General features: G+C 40.3%; 1 protein-coding gene across 2 annotated transcripts; it reads left to right on the forward strand.

Moving 5' to 3' along the window:
• The first annotated feature begins 11,462 nt into the window (after positions 1-11,462).
• Positions 11,463-18,558, forward strand: LOC127643295 (uncharacterized). 2 transcript variants are annotated; one of them, XM_052125974.1, is made up of 4 exons: positions 11,463-12,245; positions 14,185-14,298; positions 14,811-16,784; positions 17,084-18,558. In XM_052125974.1, the coding sequence occupies exons 3-4, from the start codon at positions 16,660-16,662 to the stop codon at positions 17,676-17,678; spliced, it is 720 nt and encodes a 239-aa protein (XP_051981934.1). In that variant the 5' UTR covers positions 11,463-12,245; positions 14,185-14,298; positions 14,811-16,659; the 3' UTR covers positions 17,679-18,558. The 2 variants fall into 2 exon arrangements, with proteins under 2 accessions (XP_051981934.1, XP_051981933.1); XM_052125973.1 differs by lacking the exon at positions 11,463-12,245 and having other exon boundaries at positions 13,997-14,298.
• The last annotated feature ends 693 nt before the right edge of the window (positions 18,559-19,251 follow it).

Here is a 19,251-nt window from a genome sequence, read left to right on the forward strand (position 1 = left end):
CCGTTTTGTTGTTGACCCTTTAAACAAAACCCCACAAATGTTTTTTGTATGATTTCGACTGAAAAGTTATAGAGGACTGCCAGTGTGACGGTTCAGCACTTCGTAGGAACGTTCACGCCAACACGGAACAAACTGCGAATAATAATAATTATTGACAACTTTATTGTCATTGCAAAATTCAGGTACTCAGCAACATTTATGCTGAATCAGAATAATCACAATTTTGGTTACCATAATGCATTTATTATTATGTTAAATTATTTTATTAGAATTACTTATAAGTGAATTCAATGTATACTTATTATAGCCAACATTTTTGGTGGTTACTATAGTAACCATATATGGTGGTTCATAACAGGCATATTAAAGGAATAGTTTACTCCAAAAAGTCATCAAAATTCTCTTATCCCTCATGAAATCCAAGATGTATAAGACTCTTCTGCTGAAGGCAAACAACATTTTTTAAAAGAATATCTCAGCACTGTAGGTCCTCACAATGCAAGTGAATGGACGCAACATATTTGAAGCTCCAAAAGCACATAAAGGCATAAAAAGGTTTCAATATGATGAGTGTGGGTTGAGAAACAGTTCAATTAAAATTTTTACTGGGTAAAAATTGCCATTATGGCAATGCCCTGTGAGAAATGATTAGCCATATGGTTGGTTCCACTTTATAAATCAGTGGTTGGTTCCCGATTTTAGGGTTTCACGCCGCTGAGTATGAATGTTCAGAAAACATATAACCCACTGCATCACGTTTAACGTAATGCCCGTTTCACACATAGGCTACTCCGTGTGCAGTGCGTATACGGTACAGGAGCAGCACTCGCTATAGTGCTTTCACATATGCTGCGTTTGCAGTGCGCTACTGATCCGCAGTTTCTGTGTGCCACAAAATCAAAAATATGTAAGGAATTTTGACCAACCTGTTAACATGGGTACGGAAAAAAATACGCACTGCAAACGGAGTATGTGTGAAACGGGCGTAACTGCATAATTACAGTTAATGTGTTCTACAGTTACTAAATTACAGGGTCAAGAAAAACAAAAAGTATGATTATAGTCCCAAAAGTTGCAAAATGTCATCATATATGATTTTTTTTACCCTAAAAAAGACTGAACCCAATTTCTCTCATTCTACTCCTTCTAGCAACAGATATAGCGCGATAGCTTTTCTTCTGTCAACTAGGCTACATGTAAAACAAAGAATCACAATGATTAAAATGAATTTTCATACTGTTTCAAAGCCTTAAACAATCTCAAAGTTAACGTTTGGGTTTAAAATCAAAATTCCTTACATATTTTTGATTTTGTGGCACACAGAAACTGCGGATCAGTAGCGCACTGCAAACGCAGCATATGTGAAAGCACTATAGCAAGTGCTGCTCCTGTACCGTATACGCACTGCACACGGAGTAGGCCCTATGTGTGAAACGGGCGTAGCTAAGTCCTGTTTAATTCACCTCAAAGCGAATTTACAAACTGTCCGTTTTGCATATGTAGGCCTATTTGTTAAATCTACGCAAAACCACACGTTTAACAAAATGCGCTATTAGTAGGCTAACGTGTCAAATAGGGCCTTGCTTTTCAACGTTGGTTTTGGGATGTAGAGGCCCCCTCAACGTCCCCGCCATACTCGCAGGTGTTGATTTTGAGGAGTTGCGTTGGTTGAACAAGCCAATTAAGGCATTTTCATGCCATCCTTTCCTAGATGAGAACACAAATCGCTTAAGTGAAGTTATTATTGATCGGTGAAGCTTCAATTCTGTGTCTTGCTTGGTCGATATCTTTTGAACTAACTGACAAGCCTCGTGTTTAGCGTTCAGAGGAATGAGATGTGCTGCTCTTGTCAGCCTTTGACAATCAATGCTAAATTAATGTAGGCTTAGATAAAAAAAACTAAACAAATTATTTTCGTATGTAGGCCTATGCATGTAACTTTAACGTTAAAACTGAGCTATATGCGTAGCAAATCTTGTTCATCAGATCTAATTTGGTTAAAAAAAAATAAACCTGTTAGGAATAAGTCTCTCTCTCTCTCTCTCTCTCTCTCTCTCTCTCTCTCTCTCTCTCATTTTGAAAAGTGCAGGAAAATTTATTCCCAGTAACTATTGATCTAAGCCGTCAAGAGCATTTTCAATGAGCGAGCCAGGATGTGATGTAGGCTACTGTAGTACCTGCCAAACTCCAAATAGTGGGAAAACTGTTTGCAAGAATAATGTAGTCTATGGTGCCGTGAGATAGTTCACTTTATTTCCACGCGGTTGGCATGCTTTAGACGCAACTCAGCAGGTTCAGTAATATATACAGGTAGGCTATATTTGTATTAACGAAACAAAGACAAACGTGATTAAATCATAAAGTAATACCAGACACATTCACCTTGAGTCTTGAATTGTATTTTCTTGAGGCAGCATTATTACCAAAATGCAATTCAAACGCATTCGATAAGAACACACATTCTGCAGCATTTTTTGGGAACACAAAGGATTTTTTTAGGCTTATTTATTATTATGATTACATTTATAATTGTCTTTAGTTCTTAATCTGTAGGCTATTAGTAATTTTCCACCTATTGTTGTTGATGGATCATTGCGTAATGGCAAATGGGGCTGTGTTGGAGACCGTAAATGTTTGGATTTGGCAATTTAATTCGGTTGACACTATAAAACTATATTTTAAAGGCAATTGTCGTTAAAACATGTTTTACATATCGCCCAGCCCAAAAAGGAAGTAAACATTTTCCATGAACAATTGTAAGGTAAAGTCATTTTATGGAGATCCGCACAAACACGTGTACTAAATTCCATATTGCAACATGTTACCTATTATTTTTGGGGAATGTAAAAAAATAGTGTAAAGTTTTTCGAAAGAGCCATAGCACAAATGAATAGTTTAAACTATTCATTTGTGCTATGGCTCTTTCGAAAAATGTAGCCTATCAAACAAAAATAAAATAATTGGCTTCTTAGTGGAAAAAGGTTTGCGACCCCTGTTATATAGGGCATATACTGTGCAAATGAAGGACCATGTAGGAGCATCAAGATAAAAAAAAATGTTTAATTGCTTTGTGAGATGTGTAAGCACATTTTGCCCATTGCAGTAATGAGAAATGTGTGTAACTGTCAAACAATTAATAAAAACGTCATAATGAAAAAAATCGGAATTATCCTAAAAATAAGATTCACTTTCTGCAAGGATTAGGGTTTCTTTCTTGTGTTACAGTGTGTTTTTTCAATGTTCATTCATTGTCATTGTTTTGATAAGTGCACTGTAGACCCGGTGAAACGGCATTACGTTTCACACTTGTATATGTTTGGAGTGACAATGTACTTGAGAAAAGGGGCTGCCCTGTTCATAGGGGCTGGCATGTTAGGATCACATGACCAGCCAAATATTACTCATTTAATAATAGTAATTGGACACTTACTTGTGGATTAATTTAATCATGGCTGACTGTTTTTCTTTAAAAGCATGGAGTACTTTTCTGTTGAAGTATGTTATTTAATAACTCATCTGTCTCTTTGTTCTGAATGTTTATTTTTTAAAACGATCTGTAATTAAGTTTTATAAATGGCCATGTGGGGGCAGTGCTGAATCATATTCTAGATTAAATTATTCGTGCTTATCTTCATCAGCATGCCTAAATCTAAAGAGGTGCTCTCTTCCAATTCTGGTAATTCTGACTGTGAAGCAGAAACAAAGGTATGACCATGCATTGATTTCAGTCTGCTTACATAGAATACAACATAATTAATATAGCATTTGCCATGAGAAAATAACAGGTTGCTTTAATCTTCCTGTCTTCCACTTAACATGAAATTAAGAATGTGTACTCCTTATATTTAGTGAGATTGTTTTATTACTCATATAGTCATAACATCTGTTGCTGGTCCAAACAGGTAACAATTTAAACCAAGGAAACATGCTCGCACCTGCATTTGATTGTGTGCCCTTCAAATAGTTTGTTCAGTAATAACAATCTGGACAATTTTGTGATTTGAAATGTGCATCTTGCCAACTGTGAAAAGGAATTATCTTATTGGTATCATAAATGGATAAGGATTATTATATAATCTCTACAGAATATATTCAGATGTATTACTAATTTCATAGTTAACTCGTAAAGGTTCTGAAATGATTAATGTAGGCTTCTTGAGGGTTTTGACTTTAAAAGTGAAAGTTTAGTTTGATTGTAGGGTGTGCAGATTAATTGGCTTATTTTGTAGAGTCCTTGTTAGTAAACTCATTCCTGTTCTGCTATGTGACAGATTGGGAAACTGAGATATGTCTGTGTCAGGGATTTCAAAGGCAAGGTTTTGATTGACATTCGAGAGTACTGACAAAGCAGGTGAAAAGAAGCCTGGCAAAAAAGGTAATTATGGAGCCACAGATTTTTATCAATTTTATTCATTTTGTGTGTGCTTCATTGGTTGCCTTTTGTCAGACAAATACCTTTTTAAGTGCAGTTAAAAATGTTCCTGGGATGTTTAATGATTTTGCCATGGTAGTTTTTGTTCCATCAATTGCACTGAATCACCCTCAGGTATTTCACTGAATCCTGAGATGTGGAACCAGCTGAAGGAACAAATGTCGGATATCGATGATGCTTTTAGAAGATTGTAAGATCTTGGCGCAATAATGGCGCAAAGATCTTTTTGTTAAAAACTGTTCCCCCGTTGTTCTCTTCTATAACTCGTTATATTTGCTGTTAAATTGAAGAGGTTTATGCCTATATATGTATATGTTTATTATAGGCCTATATATGGCTGGCTATCGAGTTTGATAAATTTTAGGCACCGACCGAATTGCCTCTAAACAATCGAGTATCGAAAAATTTCTTGTCGTTCGGTACCAAATTTCTCGTCAGTGATAAGCACGTATGCTAGATGTGCCCAAATCTAAAATTGCCGGTGATTGGCTGTGTTTAGGCATCAAGGAAAAACATTAGTTTACGTCAGTTAAGCCCAGAGACATGGCTCACGCGTGAGGCTGTAGTGTTTATGCGTCTCAACCCCATAGATGTTGTAACTGTCAAAGGACATGTTTTTTGTTGTTGAAATGTGTATTTATGTTTTTGTTATAAATTAATGTCAATTTGAGTTCATTCAATTTAAAAACAATCAAAACGATATTCAGAAGCCGGTATTTATAATGTATGCCCTTTGAGGTGTTTAAAGTTAGGGGTTCTTTAAGGAGGATTTACGTAGAAAACGTGATGTCACATGACCCGGTTCAGTTTGGAGCGGGTCGGCGTCATTTTGGGTCAATGAACATGGATGCAGAGAAACGACATGTAGTCTGGAAAAGAATTGCCTAATCTGCATGGTTTGAGAGGCGTACACGTTTTCACGGTGTCTATGGTGTCTACTGAAGAGAGAGTAAATAAACAACATAAGACATCTGTATGAAGCGTGGCCTTTCTTTCGTCAGACCAGTGCAGCTATAGTGAAAACGTGACGCCATTACAGCCGACAGCTTAAAGAGTGGAACGGCATCGGCTGGATGAGAAGAGCAAACGAGATTGCGGGCGCATCGCGTACAGAAGAGACGTCGGATTCGAAAAGAAAGCACGATCGCGGGACTGTCGCGTGGAAAGAGAAAGCGTCAGAGACGAGGCTTGCCGTTATGCACGCAATTGTCACCGCCAGGGAAGTACCGCGACCGGACCAGTAGAGGGCGACATTTATCAGCGTAGACTACAGCTTTGCAAGTATCCTTTCTACAGGCTACAGAGAACAGTGTTTGTTTAACTCCATCACTGTTACAAGCAGATGAGTGCTGCTCTGCAATTAACAGCAGATTAGACTGTGCTGCTTTTACATCTTTATGTCAAAAAAAAAGAAAAAAGTAAAGATAAATTATTTGTATTTATATTGTTTGATTTTTACAGCCTAATTGGTGTGTATGCTTTACAATTGACGTAGTGGTGAAGTTACAAGGTTTTTGCATCTGAGAGTAGTAAGTAACACAAAAGTGTTTTGCTAAAAAACCTTTGCAATGTCAGTTCATGGAGAAAAATCACTCAATATGATGAATCAAGTGAGATAACTGAGTCCCTTCAGGCAGAGTTGACTAGCTTAAATGAACAGTTAAGATTTCAAAATGATGATGCTGAAAGGGAAAGATTAGAGTCACTCATAGCTGATATTCATGCTAAAATACAGTCACTTCAAATAGCAAAACCTACTGCTTCCACTTCAAGAAGAGATGAACCCAGGAAATCTTCACGAGAGAGAAAATTAACTCCAAAAATGCAAGAGCTTAAACAGCAAGAAGTTTCTCAGAAGGAGAGTAAATTCAGTAAGTTGTATGAAAGCTGGAAAGAACAAGTAAGAACTGCACGTACAAAACTTAAATTATGAGTGCTCTGACCAAGACTTGGGTGACATGATGGATAGTGTTGAAGGGCTGGAAACTCAAGTGAAAAATATGTATGAACTTAGGCGATCTCAATAAGTACCTTCAACTGAGATTAGAAGAAAAATTGATTCCTGTACAGCAGTAACAACCGATTTGATGGGGCTGATGAAAGTACGTATGAGTGAAGTGGGGCAAGAGGAATTTGATGCTAGTGCAGAAGAGGCCAGAATTCGTATGGTGCTTGACAAAGAGTATGCTAAGTCAAGTCTACTATTCGTAGTCACCGTTCAAGCTACTCATCAGAACAGCAAAGCATCTCTGCAAAATGAGCAGAGTTTGCTGCACAGTTGGCTGCAAAGCAGGCAGAGATAAAGATGGAGGAGGCTATTGCTGTTCAAAGACAAGAACTTAAAAGATTGGAAAATGAGCGAGATCTTCAAGTAATAGCTGCAAAGCTCAAGGCATACTCTGAAGCTGACTCAGGTGAGCCCAATAACAAAAGAAAAACAGCACGCAGTGAGGTTGTTAATTTTCCTCCAGTATCTTTTAAGGAGATTAAAGAGGGAAAAACAACCCATTCTGATAGGGAAGCCTCAGTAGTACAAGCCCTACATGACACAATGGTTCTCAGCAGACTTCCTGCACCTGAGCCCTCAGTTTTCTCAGGGGACCCACTTAAGTTCTTAGAGTGGAGAACAAGTTTCAAGGCATTGATAGAACAGCGATGCACAAATTCAGCTGATAAGTTGTTCTATTTACAAAAATATGTCAGTGGTGAGGCACGATCTGTATTGGAAGGAAGCTTCTACAGAACGGACGATAAAGCCTATGATCAAGCATGGGAAGCATTGAATTCTCGGTACGGCCATCCATTTGTAATTCAGCGTGCTTTTAGAGAAAAACTGAATAACTGGCCAAAGATTGGTTCAAGAGAATCAGTTAAACTGAGAGAGTTAAGTGACTTTCTGACTGCCTGCAGCAATGCCATGCCACACATCAAAGGGTTTCAGGTGTTAAATGACTGTGAAGAGAACAGAAAAATGCTACAAAAGCTCCCTGATTGGGTGACGTCTCGTTGGAATCGCTATGTTACAATCCAGTTAAGACAAACCGAGGAATACCCTAATTTCAAGGAGTTTGCTGAATTTCTGGCCCAAGAAGCAGAAATAGCCTGCAACCCTGTAACATCCTTTCACGCCTTGAAGCTCTCTGAAGAACGGCCATCTAGAGAAGTTAAGCGCTCAAAGGCTAATGCATTCATCACAAATGTGAAAGCATCAGACACACCAAGCACAGTGCCGAAAACATACATTGTTGAGGGAAGCAACTCAACGTTTTCAAACAGACCCAATAAAGTAAGCGCAGCTCCTTTATGTTCATACCTAGTCACTTGCAGGTGTTGTGGGGAAAGTCACTCCATCTACAAATGTCAAACGTTTGCTAGTAAGTCTGTGGAGGACAAGAGAAAGTTCATATTTGACAATAACCTGTGCTTTGGCTGTCTTAGGAAAGGACACAATTCAAAGGATTGCAAGAGTAAAGCTACTTGTAGTATTTGCAAGAAACATCATCCAACACCACTTCATGAAGACCGTCCGTCTTCTGCAGTACTTTCTCGTGTTATGCAAACAGAAGAAAACACATCTTCCCTTTCATGTTGCATAGACAGTGGTAACGGTGGGAGCACATCAATGATAGTGCCTGTATGGATTTCTTCAATGGACAATCCTGAAAGAGAGACCTTAGTTTATGCTCTACAAGATACCCAGAGTAGCAACAAGAGGTATGTGAGAGGATGGGGGTAGTTTCAGAGCCTGTCAAGTTAAACTTACTACAATGATGGGAAAGGATTCTGTCGTTCAAAGTGAAAGCGTTAGTGGGCTCAGAGTTAGGGGGTTTTCCTCTCATGGCCTAATTAATTTGCCACCTTCCTATACCAGAGATTTCATCCCACTTGAACGTTCCCACATTCCTACCTCTGAAACCGCAAGAAGATGGCTACATCTGAATAAAATAGCACAGGAAATACCAGAGCTGTTGGATTGTAAGGTTGGACTTCTGATAGGTTATGACTGCTCAAGAGCTTTAGTGCCTCGACAAGTCATCACAGGAGGTAATAATGAGCCGTATGCCATCAGGACTGACCTGGGTTGGAGTATTGTTGGTAGTTCACCACAGGTTGTAAAGTCGACAGAAGTCACAGGTCTGTGTCATCGTGTATCTGTTAAGGAACTTCCAATACTGACTCCTGTTGCTGTCATCAGAGCCCTTGAATCAGACTTTAGAGACACAAACCCAAAGGAAAAGAGCATATCGCAAGATGATATACAGTTCATACAATTACTGAATGAAAAAATTCACCAGAATACAGAGGGACACCTGGAGATGCCCCTCCCCTTCAAGACACGCCCACAATTACCAGAAAATAAGCGGCTAGCTCTTGTGCGGCTGAAACGTTTGAAAGGAAAATTTGAGAAAAACACCAAATTCAAGAATGACTATGTTAAATTTATGGAAAGTGTCTTCAATGATGGTGATGCTGAGAGAGTTGAACATCATACCAAGGCAGGAAATGTCTGGTATATTCCTCACCAAGGGGTGTATCACCCTAGAAAGCCAGAGAAGATTAGAGTTGTGTTCGACTGCTCTGCCAAGTATGATGGCACCGCTTTAAATGATGACTTGCTTACTGGACCTGATCTCACTAATGGGCTTACAGGGGTACTCTGCAGGTTTCGCAAACATCCAGTCACAGTTATTTGTGATGTAGAAAGGATGTTCCACAGATTCCATGTGAGCCAGGAAGACAGAGATTACTTGCGGTTCCTGTGGTGGGAAAACGGTGATACAAATTTAGAGCCGAAGGAGTATCGCATGAAAGTCCATCTTTTCGGCGCAGCATCCTCACCTGGCTGCGCAAATTATGGAATGAAATACCTTGCATGTCAAAATGAAAGAGAGTATCCTGCAGCAGCCAGCTTCATCAAAAGGAATTTCTATGTTGATGATGGGCTCATTAGTGTAGAAAATGTGGACGCAGCTGTCAAACTAATCCAAGAAGCCCGAAATGTGTGTGCAAAAGGGAAATTGCGTCTACACAAGTTTATGTCCAACAACAGAACGGTTTTGGAGTCAATTCCTGTCAGCGAAAGAGCCAGTGAAGTTCAGGATGTGGACCTTGGTTCTGATGAACTCCCAGTTCAGACCGTGCTGGGAGTAAAGTGGAGTGTAAATAGTGACACCTTTTCCTTTAAGGTTGTCCTGGATGAAAAACCAGCAACACGGCGAGGAATTCTCTCCACTGTGGCGCCTGTGTTTGATCCACTAGGCTTCCTGGCTCCCTTCCTCTTATTAGGTAAAAGGTACTGCAGGAGATGTGCCAAAAGGGCATAGGATGGGATGAACCTCTGCCTGAAGAGTTAATGCCACAATGGACAAGCTGGCTGAACGAACTAAAGAACCTGCAAAATCTCCAGATTATGAGATGTTTTGCTCCTGGACATCTAGGGACTGTCCAGAGGGTTGAACTCCATCACTTTTCAGATGCGAGTAGTCATGGCTATGGTCAGTGCTCATATATCCGAGTGTTGAGTGAAGACAAAGTGCACTGCTCCTTTGTTATTGGCAAGGCAAGGGTTGCACCCACAAAAGTCGTGACCATACCAAGGCTTGAGTTGACAGCTGCGGTGACCTCTTCAGCGATCAGTAGCATGTTAAAGGAGGAGCTGGAGCTCAGAATTGATCAAGAATATTTTTGGACAGATTCAAAGGTAGTCTTAGGCTACATTAACAATGAAGCCCGCAGGTTTCACGTTTTTGTGGCGAATCGAGTTCAAAGAATTCGTGAAACAACTGACTCTGCTCAGTGGCATTATATAAACTCAGAGGAAAATCCAGCGGATCATGCCTCCAGGGGCCTCAAGGTGTCAGATCTGATTAACTCAAATTGGCTAACGGGACCCAAGTTTCTTTGGGAAAAGGAAATTATCACACCAAAGACAACTCCAGAGCTGCTTGTTGATGATCCTGAAATCAGAATGACACAAGTACTACACACAAAGGTAGTAGAAGATGAGAATTTTTTGGAGAGGATTAAGTGGTTTTCAAAATGGCACATAGCATTGAAAGTTGTCGTTCGTATCCAGCAATTAGCAAGATACAAAACCGTTCAACCCATAAATGTTGAAGACATGAGATAGGCCGGTATCGTGCTTGTAAGATTGGCACAAAAGAATGCCTTCAAAAATGAGCTGACAAAAGCGTTGAAAGAATTGGACAAGGACAGATTGACTGCTTACCTATCCCAGAAGCAATGCGACTTCAAAATGAACGTACCTGATGCCAGTCACATGGGAGGGGTTTGGGAAAGGCAGATCAGAACAGTTAGGAGCGTTCTAAGCTGGGCTCTTTCGCAGAGCTCGGGAAGATTGGATGATGCTTCCTTGAGAACTTTCTTCTATGAAGCCATGTCGATCATTAATAGCCGCCCACTCACTACAGATACATGATCCCAAGGGGCTAGAGCCACTTACCCCAAACCATTTACTCACCATGAAATCCTCTGTTCCTCTGCCTCCACCAGGGAAATTTGTGCAAGAAGACCTGTACGGAAGAAAAAGGTGGCGCAGAGTACAATATCTGACTGAGCAATTTTGGAGTAGATGGAGGAAGGAATATCTGACAAACATCATTCTCAGACAACGGTGGCATACTCCAAGACGCAATGTGAAGATTGGAGATATCGTCATTGTCAAGGAGGAAGGGGTTCCGCGCAATGAATGGAGACTTGGAAGAGTTCTTGATGTTTGTGAAGATGAAGATGGCCTGGTGCGGAAAACCACAATACAAATAGGAAATAGAAAGTTAGGGAAAGAGGGTCAGCGACTTGCTAATCCATCCATTCTTGAACGTATTATTCACAAATTAGTGGTACTTGTAGAAAACAATTAAATCTTATGCAATGGAACTAATCTCTTTACGTCAACACAAGTTGAGAGTTTGAAGTATTAAGAGTTTAAATATTAGACTTGATGCCAAGAGTCAGAGAACATTCTATTTGGTTCTGAAATTTGGTTTGTGAAATTACTAAATGTATTCAAACTTTTGCAAACGTTCATCATAAATTATAGTAATTTGGTGGGAGTGTAACTGTCAAAGGACATGTTTTTTGTTGTTGAAATGTGTATTTATGTTTTTGTTATAAATTAATGTCAATTTGAGTTCATTCAATTTAAAAACAATCAAAACGATATTCAGAAGCCGGTATTTATAATGTATGCCCTTTGAGGTGTTTAAAGTTGGGGGTTCTTTAAGGAGGATTTACGTAGAAAACGTGATGTCACATGACCCGGTTCAGTTTGGAGCGGGTCGGCGTCATTTTGGGTCAATGAACATGGATGCAGAGAAACGACATGTAGTCTGGAAAAGAATTGCCTAATCTGCATGGTTTGAGAGGCGTACACGTTTTCACGGTGTCTATGGTGTCTACTGAAGAGAGAGTAAATAAACAACATAAGACATCTGTATGAAGCGTGGCCTTTTATTTCGTCAGACCAGTGCAGCTATAGATGTAAAAGATGTGAAAAGATCAAAAGTGTGGCTAAATTTCACCAGGCTCGATGCCAACAGCGTGCGATGCCATGTTTGCGACAAGATAATTGCTGCCAAAACCGGCAACACGACAAATCTGATGAAGTACTTGACAGTGCATAGAATAAACTTAAAGAGCAGGAAGTTGCTCCGTCTTCGACTGCAAGAAGACAGAGCCAGTGCAGTCATCTTATCAGCATCCTGCCACAGAGCTTCCTTCAACATGCCCACCACGAGTCTTCCTCCAAAACTACTAATGAATGCAGCGGCGCTATGACTGGGAACACTGACAGGTAAGCTTAACGTTTTTCAAACAAACCAACAAACAAAATCGGCTAACTTGTACTGGTACATGCTTGTGTACTTGTTAAATTAACATTTCTGTGCACGGTGACATAGTCCTATAAACTGGGACCTACATAACGTTAGATATTGTTTGGATGGATGGCTATAAATGGCTAGCTAAATCGATGCTAAAAATGCTTTAAGGTTGACTGTAACTGATCGAGTTTAACGTACATTAAACTAGTTATCTTGTTAAACCTTACTTATCCTTAGGGTTGGCTTAATTAACAGTTTAGCTTTCTTGTTTTGTTTAGTTTTTTCCTGTTCACATTAATGTAATGGCCTCTGACCCTGCCGACCCTGGCATGAGACCAGAAGGCTCAGGACAGGAGATGAGTCTTTTACCCCTTTTCCACCAAGGCAGAGCTGGTGCTGGTTCGGAGCCAGAGCCTAGTTTCAAATCGGTTCTTTGTTTTTCGACCACCAAAGCACCAGCTCCGAACCAGTAAAAGTGGTTCTTAAAGTCCCCATAAATTCAAAATTGACCATACTTTGTTTGCCTAAATTGATCGTTTTGTGGTGAACAATTCATCCATGCAAGTCAATCCACACAAAAAAGTTTTTGGCTTCGTAATCTTTAATCAAAATCTGAAAATTCCCCGCCCCTCTGCATTGGAGGACCTTGCCTGATGACGTAGGTTTGACGGTTTAGGTGTCTCCTTAACATCCGTAACCACGCCCCTCCAACTGACAGTAGACAGGCTAGTGTGTTTGCGAGCATTGAGAGCGTGTGAAAGGAGCGATGGCGAGGAGCTGCATTTTTGGTTGTGACACTCACGGAACACTTTTTACCATTCGAACCCTCCGCATGTAATGGCTCAAACATGTAAGGTCTGATTCCCCCGTGACGAAATGATCCTCCGTGTGTTCCTGTTCTTCTTCATCTTCCTCCTCCTCCTGCTGCAGGAAGGGGACTGCTGGCGGTGTTTCAGGCGGCGAGTAATCCTCAACAACCGATGGTAAACTTGCGTTAAGATCTGCCTCCATTTCTGAATGAAACACCTACTTTTTTAGATCCAATCAGGTGCTAGTTGGAAAAAAGCCACGCCCACTATTTTGCCTCATTTAGTATTCCGTTTCTCTCGGAAATACGTCACAACACTGGAGAAAAGTCGTTTGCAACTTCCGGTTCATGGGGACTTTAAGTAGCACCAAATCATTGCTGCTCTAGAAGTAAGAACCGCTTACGTCAGCGGCTGGGGGCGGGGTTACCGTGACCATCAAGACGAACAGAAACTTGTGACCGCCATTTTTGAATTAGCAGATAAACACAATGGACGTGATTAAACAAAAACAGTTGTGGTCAGAGGAGGAAACGAGCTGCTTTGTTGCACTCTGGTCCTCTGCAGAAGTCCAGGGTAAGTTAGACGGGGCTTCGCGGACGAAACCGGTTTTGCAGCAAATTCAGCGAGAGATGGCTGTAGCGGGGTTCGACCGGAACCTCCAACAGATAAGCAACAAACTAAAAAAACTAAAACTAAAGAATGACTACAGGGACCAAAAAAAGGACCTCGGTCGAAGCGGCAATGGTCGCCCTCGTCGAAACCCACATTTCGACGTTCTCGACTCTGTTCTCGGCGATAGGCCGGCATGCCAGGTGACCGGGGCGCTGAACTCGGCAACAATAATGCTTGAGTCAATGGTGGATGATTCGCTACAGCAAAGTTGCACCGATCCTTGTAAGTTCTGTTTTTTAGATTATTTTACTTGTTCCGAGCATGTTTCTTAGCTGTTTAGTGACGTTCTAATTTCTTACATCAGTGTTTGCAATGTGGCTAGCTAGGATTGTATTATCTGTGATTTCATTGTATAAAGTAGCACAGAACAGTGTGTAAAGTGTAATGGACAATATTTTTTAAAGCACTGTCTTGTTTTTTTTTTTTATAGAACTGTCTGCCATCACCGACCGTGATGATGACAATGTTGAGTTGCCGCCACCGCTGGGCTGCAGCTCTCCCGTGCCGTCGTGTAGCAGCTCTGGAGAAGCATCTTCAGAACGCGGTAAGACTTGGTGTGCAAATGGTCACATCATACACTATGCAAACATTGAGATGTGACTGTATATTACTATATATTATCAGGTACTGAAATGTTTATATTTTTTCTTCATTTAAAGGCTTAGTTAACCCAAAAATGAAAATTCTGTCAGTATTTACTCGCCCTCATGTTGTTCAACCCCGTAAGACCTTCGTTCATCTTCGGAACATGAATTAAGATATTTTTGATGAAATCTAAGAGCTGGATCACTCCTCCATTAGTCCATAGGCTTCTTCAGGGATTGAAACTTGCCAGCCCCGAAAAGTTATTAACTTGCTATATACAATATAATATTGATGCTTTTTTATGGACATGAGCAAAATCTGAAGTGATAGTGATGTAGTATGATGCTATACATATTTGTTATATAACTAATATAGCAGATGCATACCCGTAATTCCCTGCAGAAAACAATTATTTGCAATGCTATGACAACACATTGATGATCTGTCATCTGCTATTATTGTTGTACACAGGAAAAAGGAAGAGAGACAGTACCTCAGAACTGGTGCAATATTTGGAAAGGGCAGATGAGAGGTTCTTGCAGCACAGCAAAGAAATGGACGATGCCTTGCGTCAGGACATGAGAGCGGACGCACATTCTCTGCTTGGACTCATGGGGTGCATGGTGGATATTTTATGGGGTGCATTACCAAAAGCTAGGAAATCGCTTTAAACGGCTTTAAACTGACAACTTCAGGATTAAGGCTCATGCTGAGAGACACAACAGACTGATTTATTACAGAACTCAAGTGCTTGCCTTTTATCGGAGTTTCCATATTGGATACATATTTTTTAAAATGGTGGAGGACATCGCTGTTTCTATAGTGAATGACCCTTGCAGACTGGCTACTGTGAAATAGAGAGTAATATCCTGTAAACATCTCTGATTTGGTGTGGCGACAGGTGATTACACACACACTCCTCTCTCTCTCTCTCTCTCTCTCTCTCTCACACACACACACACACACACACACACACACACACACACAGACATCCAGCCATCTATCCTTGTTTATCCAATGACTTGTTAGAAACAGCATAAGCCGTAATACTATTTCTGAAGTGAAATTTTTAATTACTAATGGAGGCTTGGACGCATCATTTGTTTTGAACCAGCAACGGCAGATTCTGATTCGTCACGTAAGGAAGTAGTTCAATGCACAAATGTTTTTTTATGACCGTATTAATTTTTTTACAAATGTACTTGTTCATTGAACTATATATATATATATATATATATATATATATATATTTAAGCAAGCAATATCACACTCGCAATTTTGCTAAATGGCCCTACATCAGCACTGCTGTAATTACCTACTGCACTCGGCCTGCGGCCGAATCACAGCAGTGCGAACGAATCAAGATGAATTGTCAACGAAACAATTAGGATCTCTCAGACCAAATTGAATCATTCAACAGGTTTCTACTAAAGGGGGAAAGTCCTACACTGGAGGATTTTCCAAAAATTGGTAAGAACGAAAAGCCTGGCTAGCAGGCTGCGACGTAGCCAATGCAGTCTTCTGCTACCCCTGCCTACTCTTTCACCCTGAAGGCGGCACGGCAGACAGCACCGCTTTGACAGCGACAGGTGTAACAGACATGCACCATCTTTCAGAAAAGATAAAGAAACATGAGACCCACATTGATAGCTGTTTGAGATTGTCTGCTTTGGGGAGAGTGAACATTGCCACACGTTTCTACACAGACACTGCTGGTGCTTGTGCTTGTGCTGAGGTACATCGATAGCAACCATAAAGTGCAGGAACGCTTTTTTTAGTTTCTTCCCATCTCGGAATCAATCTCAATTGCCAGTGTGTTTTAGGAGAGACTGAACGGTCTTTTGCCGACGACGAGAAAGTTAAACTCATCGCGCAAGCTTACGATGGAGCCAGTGTGATGAGGGGAGAGAAGAGAAGGCTGGTGTGCAGCAAAATGTGCGTGAGCATTTTAAGAATGCCCATTATGTTTATTGCTATGCACATCGGCTGAATTTGATCATGCAGTAAGCTACTTCTCTTATCAAAAAAGTTAATATTTTCTTTTCCGATCCGAGCGGGATTGCAGCTTTTTTTTCCCGGTCACCCAAACGGGACCAGCATTCATGAACCAGACTGTTGCACTAAGACTGCCCAGAGCTTCATCCACACGGTGGAACTTCAACAGCAGAGTCATGAACACTGTCTACGAGAATCGAGACAATCTCATACAATGTTTTGAAGCCATCAGGACCGCTTCATTGGGTTCATTTCACCAGCCCACCGTGAGAGAGGCATATGGCTACGTGAGGATGCTACATGATGAAGATTTCTTTTTTTTTTCATGTGGCTTTTCCATAAAATCATGCCCCACGTCGATAATCTGTACCAGAAGCTCCAGAAGGATATCGATGCTGCCTTCATCAAACGTGCCCTCGGCAGCTTCACAAACAGTGTGCAGGCCATAAGGTAAGATTTCGTGTATGCATGAAAGGAGACTGCATTTGTGTTTGAAATTACATTATTCTCATTATATATGGCCAGTGGTATAATCTAGCGTACTTTATAAACTGTATACTGTGCTGAACATCCAGGCTAGGTGAGACTCAAAGGCTAACTTAAACACTAAAGACTTTATGCATCCCTGCCCATTTTAAATGGAACTGAAATCTTTGTACTATACGTGGCTAAATTGCATATACCTATGCATCACATAGACTACAGTACTGTACATAGCCTAACAAACACATTGGTCTGTTTGCCTTCAGGGACTCCTCTCAACAGCAGCTGCAAGTAGCAACAGGAGCCAAAAGACCCAGAACGGCTTTGAGAGAAGAGAAGCAGAGGCTGTCTGAAGAGGTCTGCGACACCATCCTGGATCACACCAAAGCAAGGTTCTTTTTCACTGTCCACCTTGTGAGTGCTGCCTTACTGCAAGCAGATATGTTTGAAAGGTACTGCCATTCATTTCCTGATGAGGCCACTGTGAATGCATATACCATGCTGAACAAGGCAAAGCTCAAGACAGAACTCTCTCTGATCTATGAGAATCCTGAATTCAAGGGCTGCTGTGGTGCACTGTACCAGGTTCTCATGAGCTACAACCTCCAGGAGACATTCTCTGAGACTGTGACTCTGTTGAACATCCTCATAACTACTCCCATGACAACAGCTGAAGCTGATAGATGTTTCTCAACTTTGACACGAGTTAAGACATTCCTGCGAAATTCAATGGGCCAGGAACGTCTGAATGCACTGGCCATGCTCTCCATGGAGAGGGAACTAGTCCTCAACATGCCTGATTTCCTGATTAACACACACACACAAACCAAATCAGTTCAAAGTTTATGTTGTTTTAAATAGTTATTTTTCATTCATTCAAAATCTGTTCATGTTCATTTTTACAAATCTATACAATTGGCCAGAATATGGTTGTTCATATTTACAAAGCCATATAAATAGCTGTGTTTACATTTCTAGAAATTATTTTCAAATGCTGTTTCCAGGCAAAATGTCTATCACTGTTCATATTCATTTTCACAAATCTATACAAGAGGGCAGAATATGGAATTCTATACAAATTGCTAATTACCAATAACTTGCATCAATGTTTTCAGTAGCCTCTATCAAAAGCTCCTGCTCGCTTGTTGTGAATTATGCTCTGGTGCACATATTTTCAATTCAACCATGAGGCCTAAGTAATTAATGTGTATATCAGAATTCTTTAGTTAAACTTGGCAGCACCTCGTCATTCTGGTTTGGTCTTCAATGTGTAAAGCCAAGATGCACAGACCACACTAGGTCAAGCCTCACTTGTTCATTCACTTATTTAGGACAGTGTTACTTTGCTTTTATTAAGTAGCACTTTGGTGATATCCTACATTCCAGAAAATGTAGTTCTAAAGATCCACTTCTCTCAACAATTTGTTTATGTTTAGTTCATTGTTTATGGAAATGCAGATTGTTTATGCATTGTTGAGGAATGTGAAAGAACATCCTTGATTATTTGTACTGGAGTGGTGGTGGTGTAGTTGTCTAAGGCACATAACTGGTAATCTGGTAATCAGAAGGTTGTAGGTTCGATCCCCACAGCCACCACCATTGTGCACTTAACTCCAGGTTGCTCCGGGGGGATTGTCCCTGTAATAATTGCACTGTAAGTCGCTTTGGATAAAAGCGTCTGCGAAATGCATAAATGTAAATGTAAACTTATTTTGCTTTTGTAAGCCAATACTATTGAGATCAGTCAATAAATGCTTCTGGTATTGACTTATATGCTGCCCCTGTCTTTATGTTGTTGCTGGACATATCTTTTAAAAAAATGTTTCTTACATCACACAACATTGTAAGTAATGAATAAGTGGAATAATTAATTGCGGAGCCATGTCATTTTTGCTTATGAAGGCTCCTTGATGCTAATTTCTTACATAGCTTTCCACCTGTAACTTATGTAGCTAGAGGGGAAATCGGTACCCATTGAATGGGTCACCTTAATCATTATCAGAAAAATTGCCCCTCCTGAGAATTCTTTCAGGAGCCGCCACTGGAGAATTATAAACTTTTACATCCAAAACTGTTTTTCAAAATTGGAATTAGTTGACCAGGCAAAACTCCTATACATATATATATATATATATTACAGACATTTGTAAATGAAACGAGTAATACAAAAATCCAGAATAAGAAGTGTGCACATGATGCCAATGACTACCAATATTCTGACAAAGTTTTTGAGTTGCAGAAGTATTAATACATCAAGCTTTTCCTTAAAAGAGGATATTACAGTCCTCAACTTCACTGGTAGCACTTCAGTTGTTGATTACTGTGGCGATCTTTTGTCACCATGCCACAGAGGATCTTTTAAGTTTCAGAGAGGTAATTTCATGTTATGATTTGGATGGAAAACAACCTGTCAAATCACTCTAAATCTGCAACC

This window comes from Xyrauchen texanus, chromosome 4, assembly GCF_025860055.1.
Source record: "Xyrauchen texanus isolate HMW12.3.18 chromosome 4, RBS_HiC_50CHRs, whole genome shotgun sequence".
Classification (NCBI taxonomy): Eukaryota; Metazoa; Chordata; class Actinopteri; order Cypriniformes; family Catostomidae; genus Xyrauchen; species Xyrauchen texanus.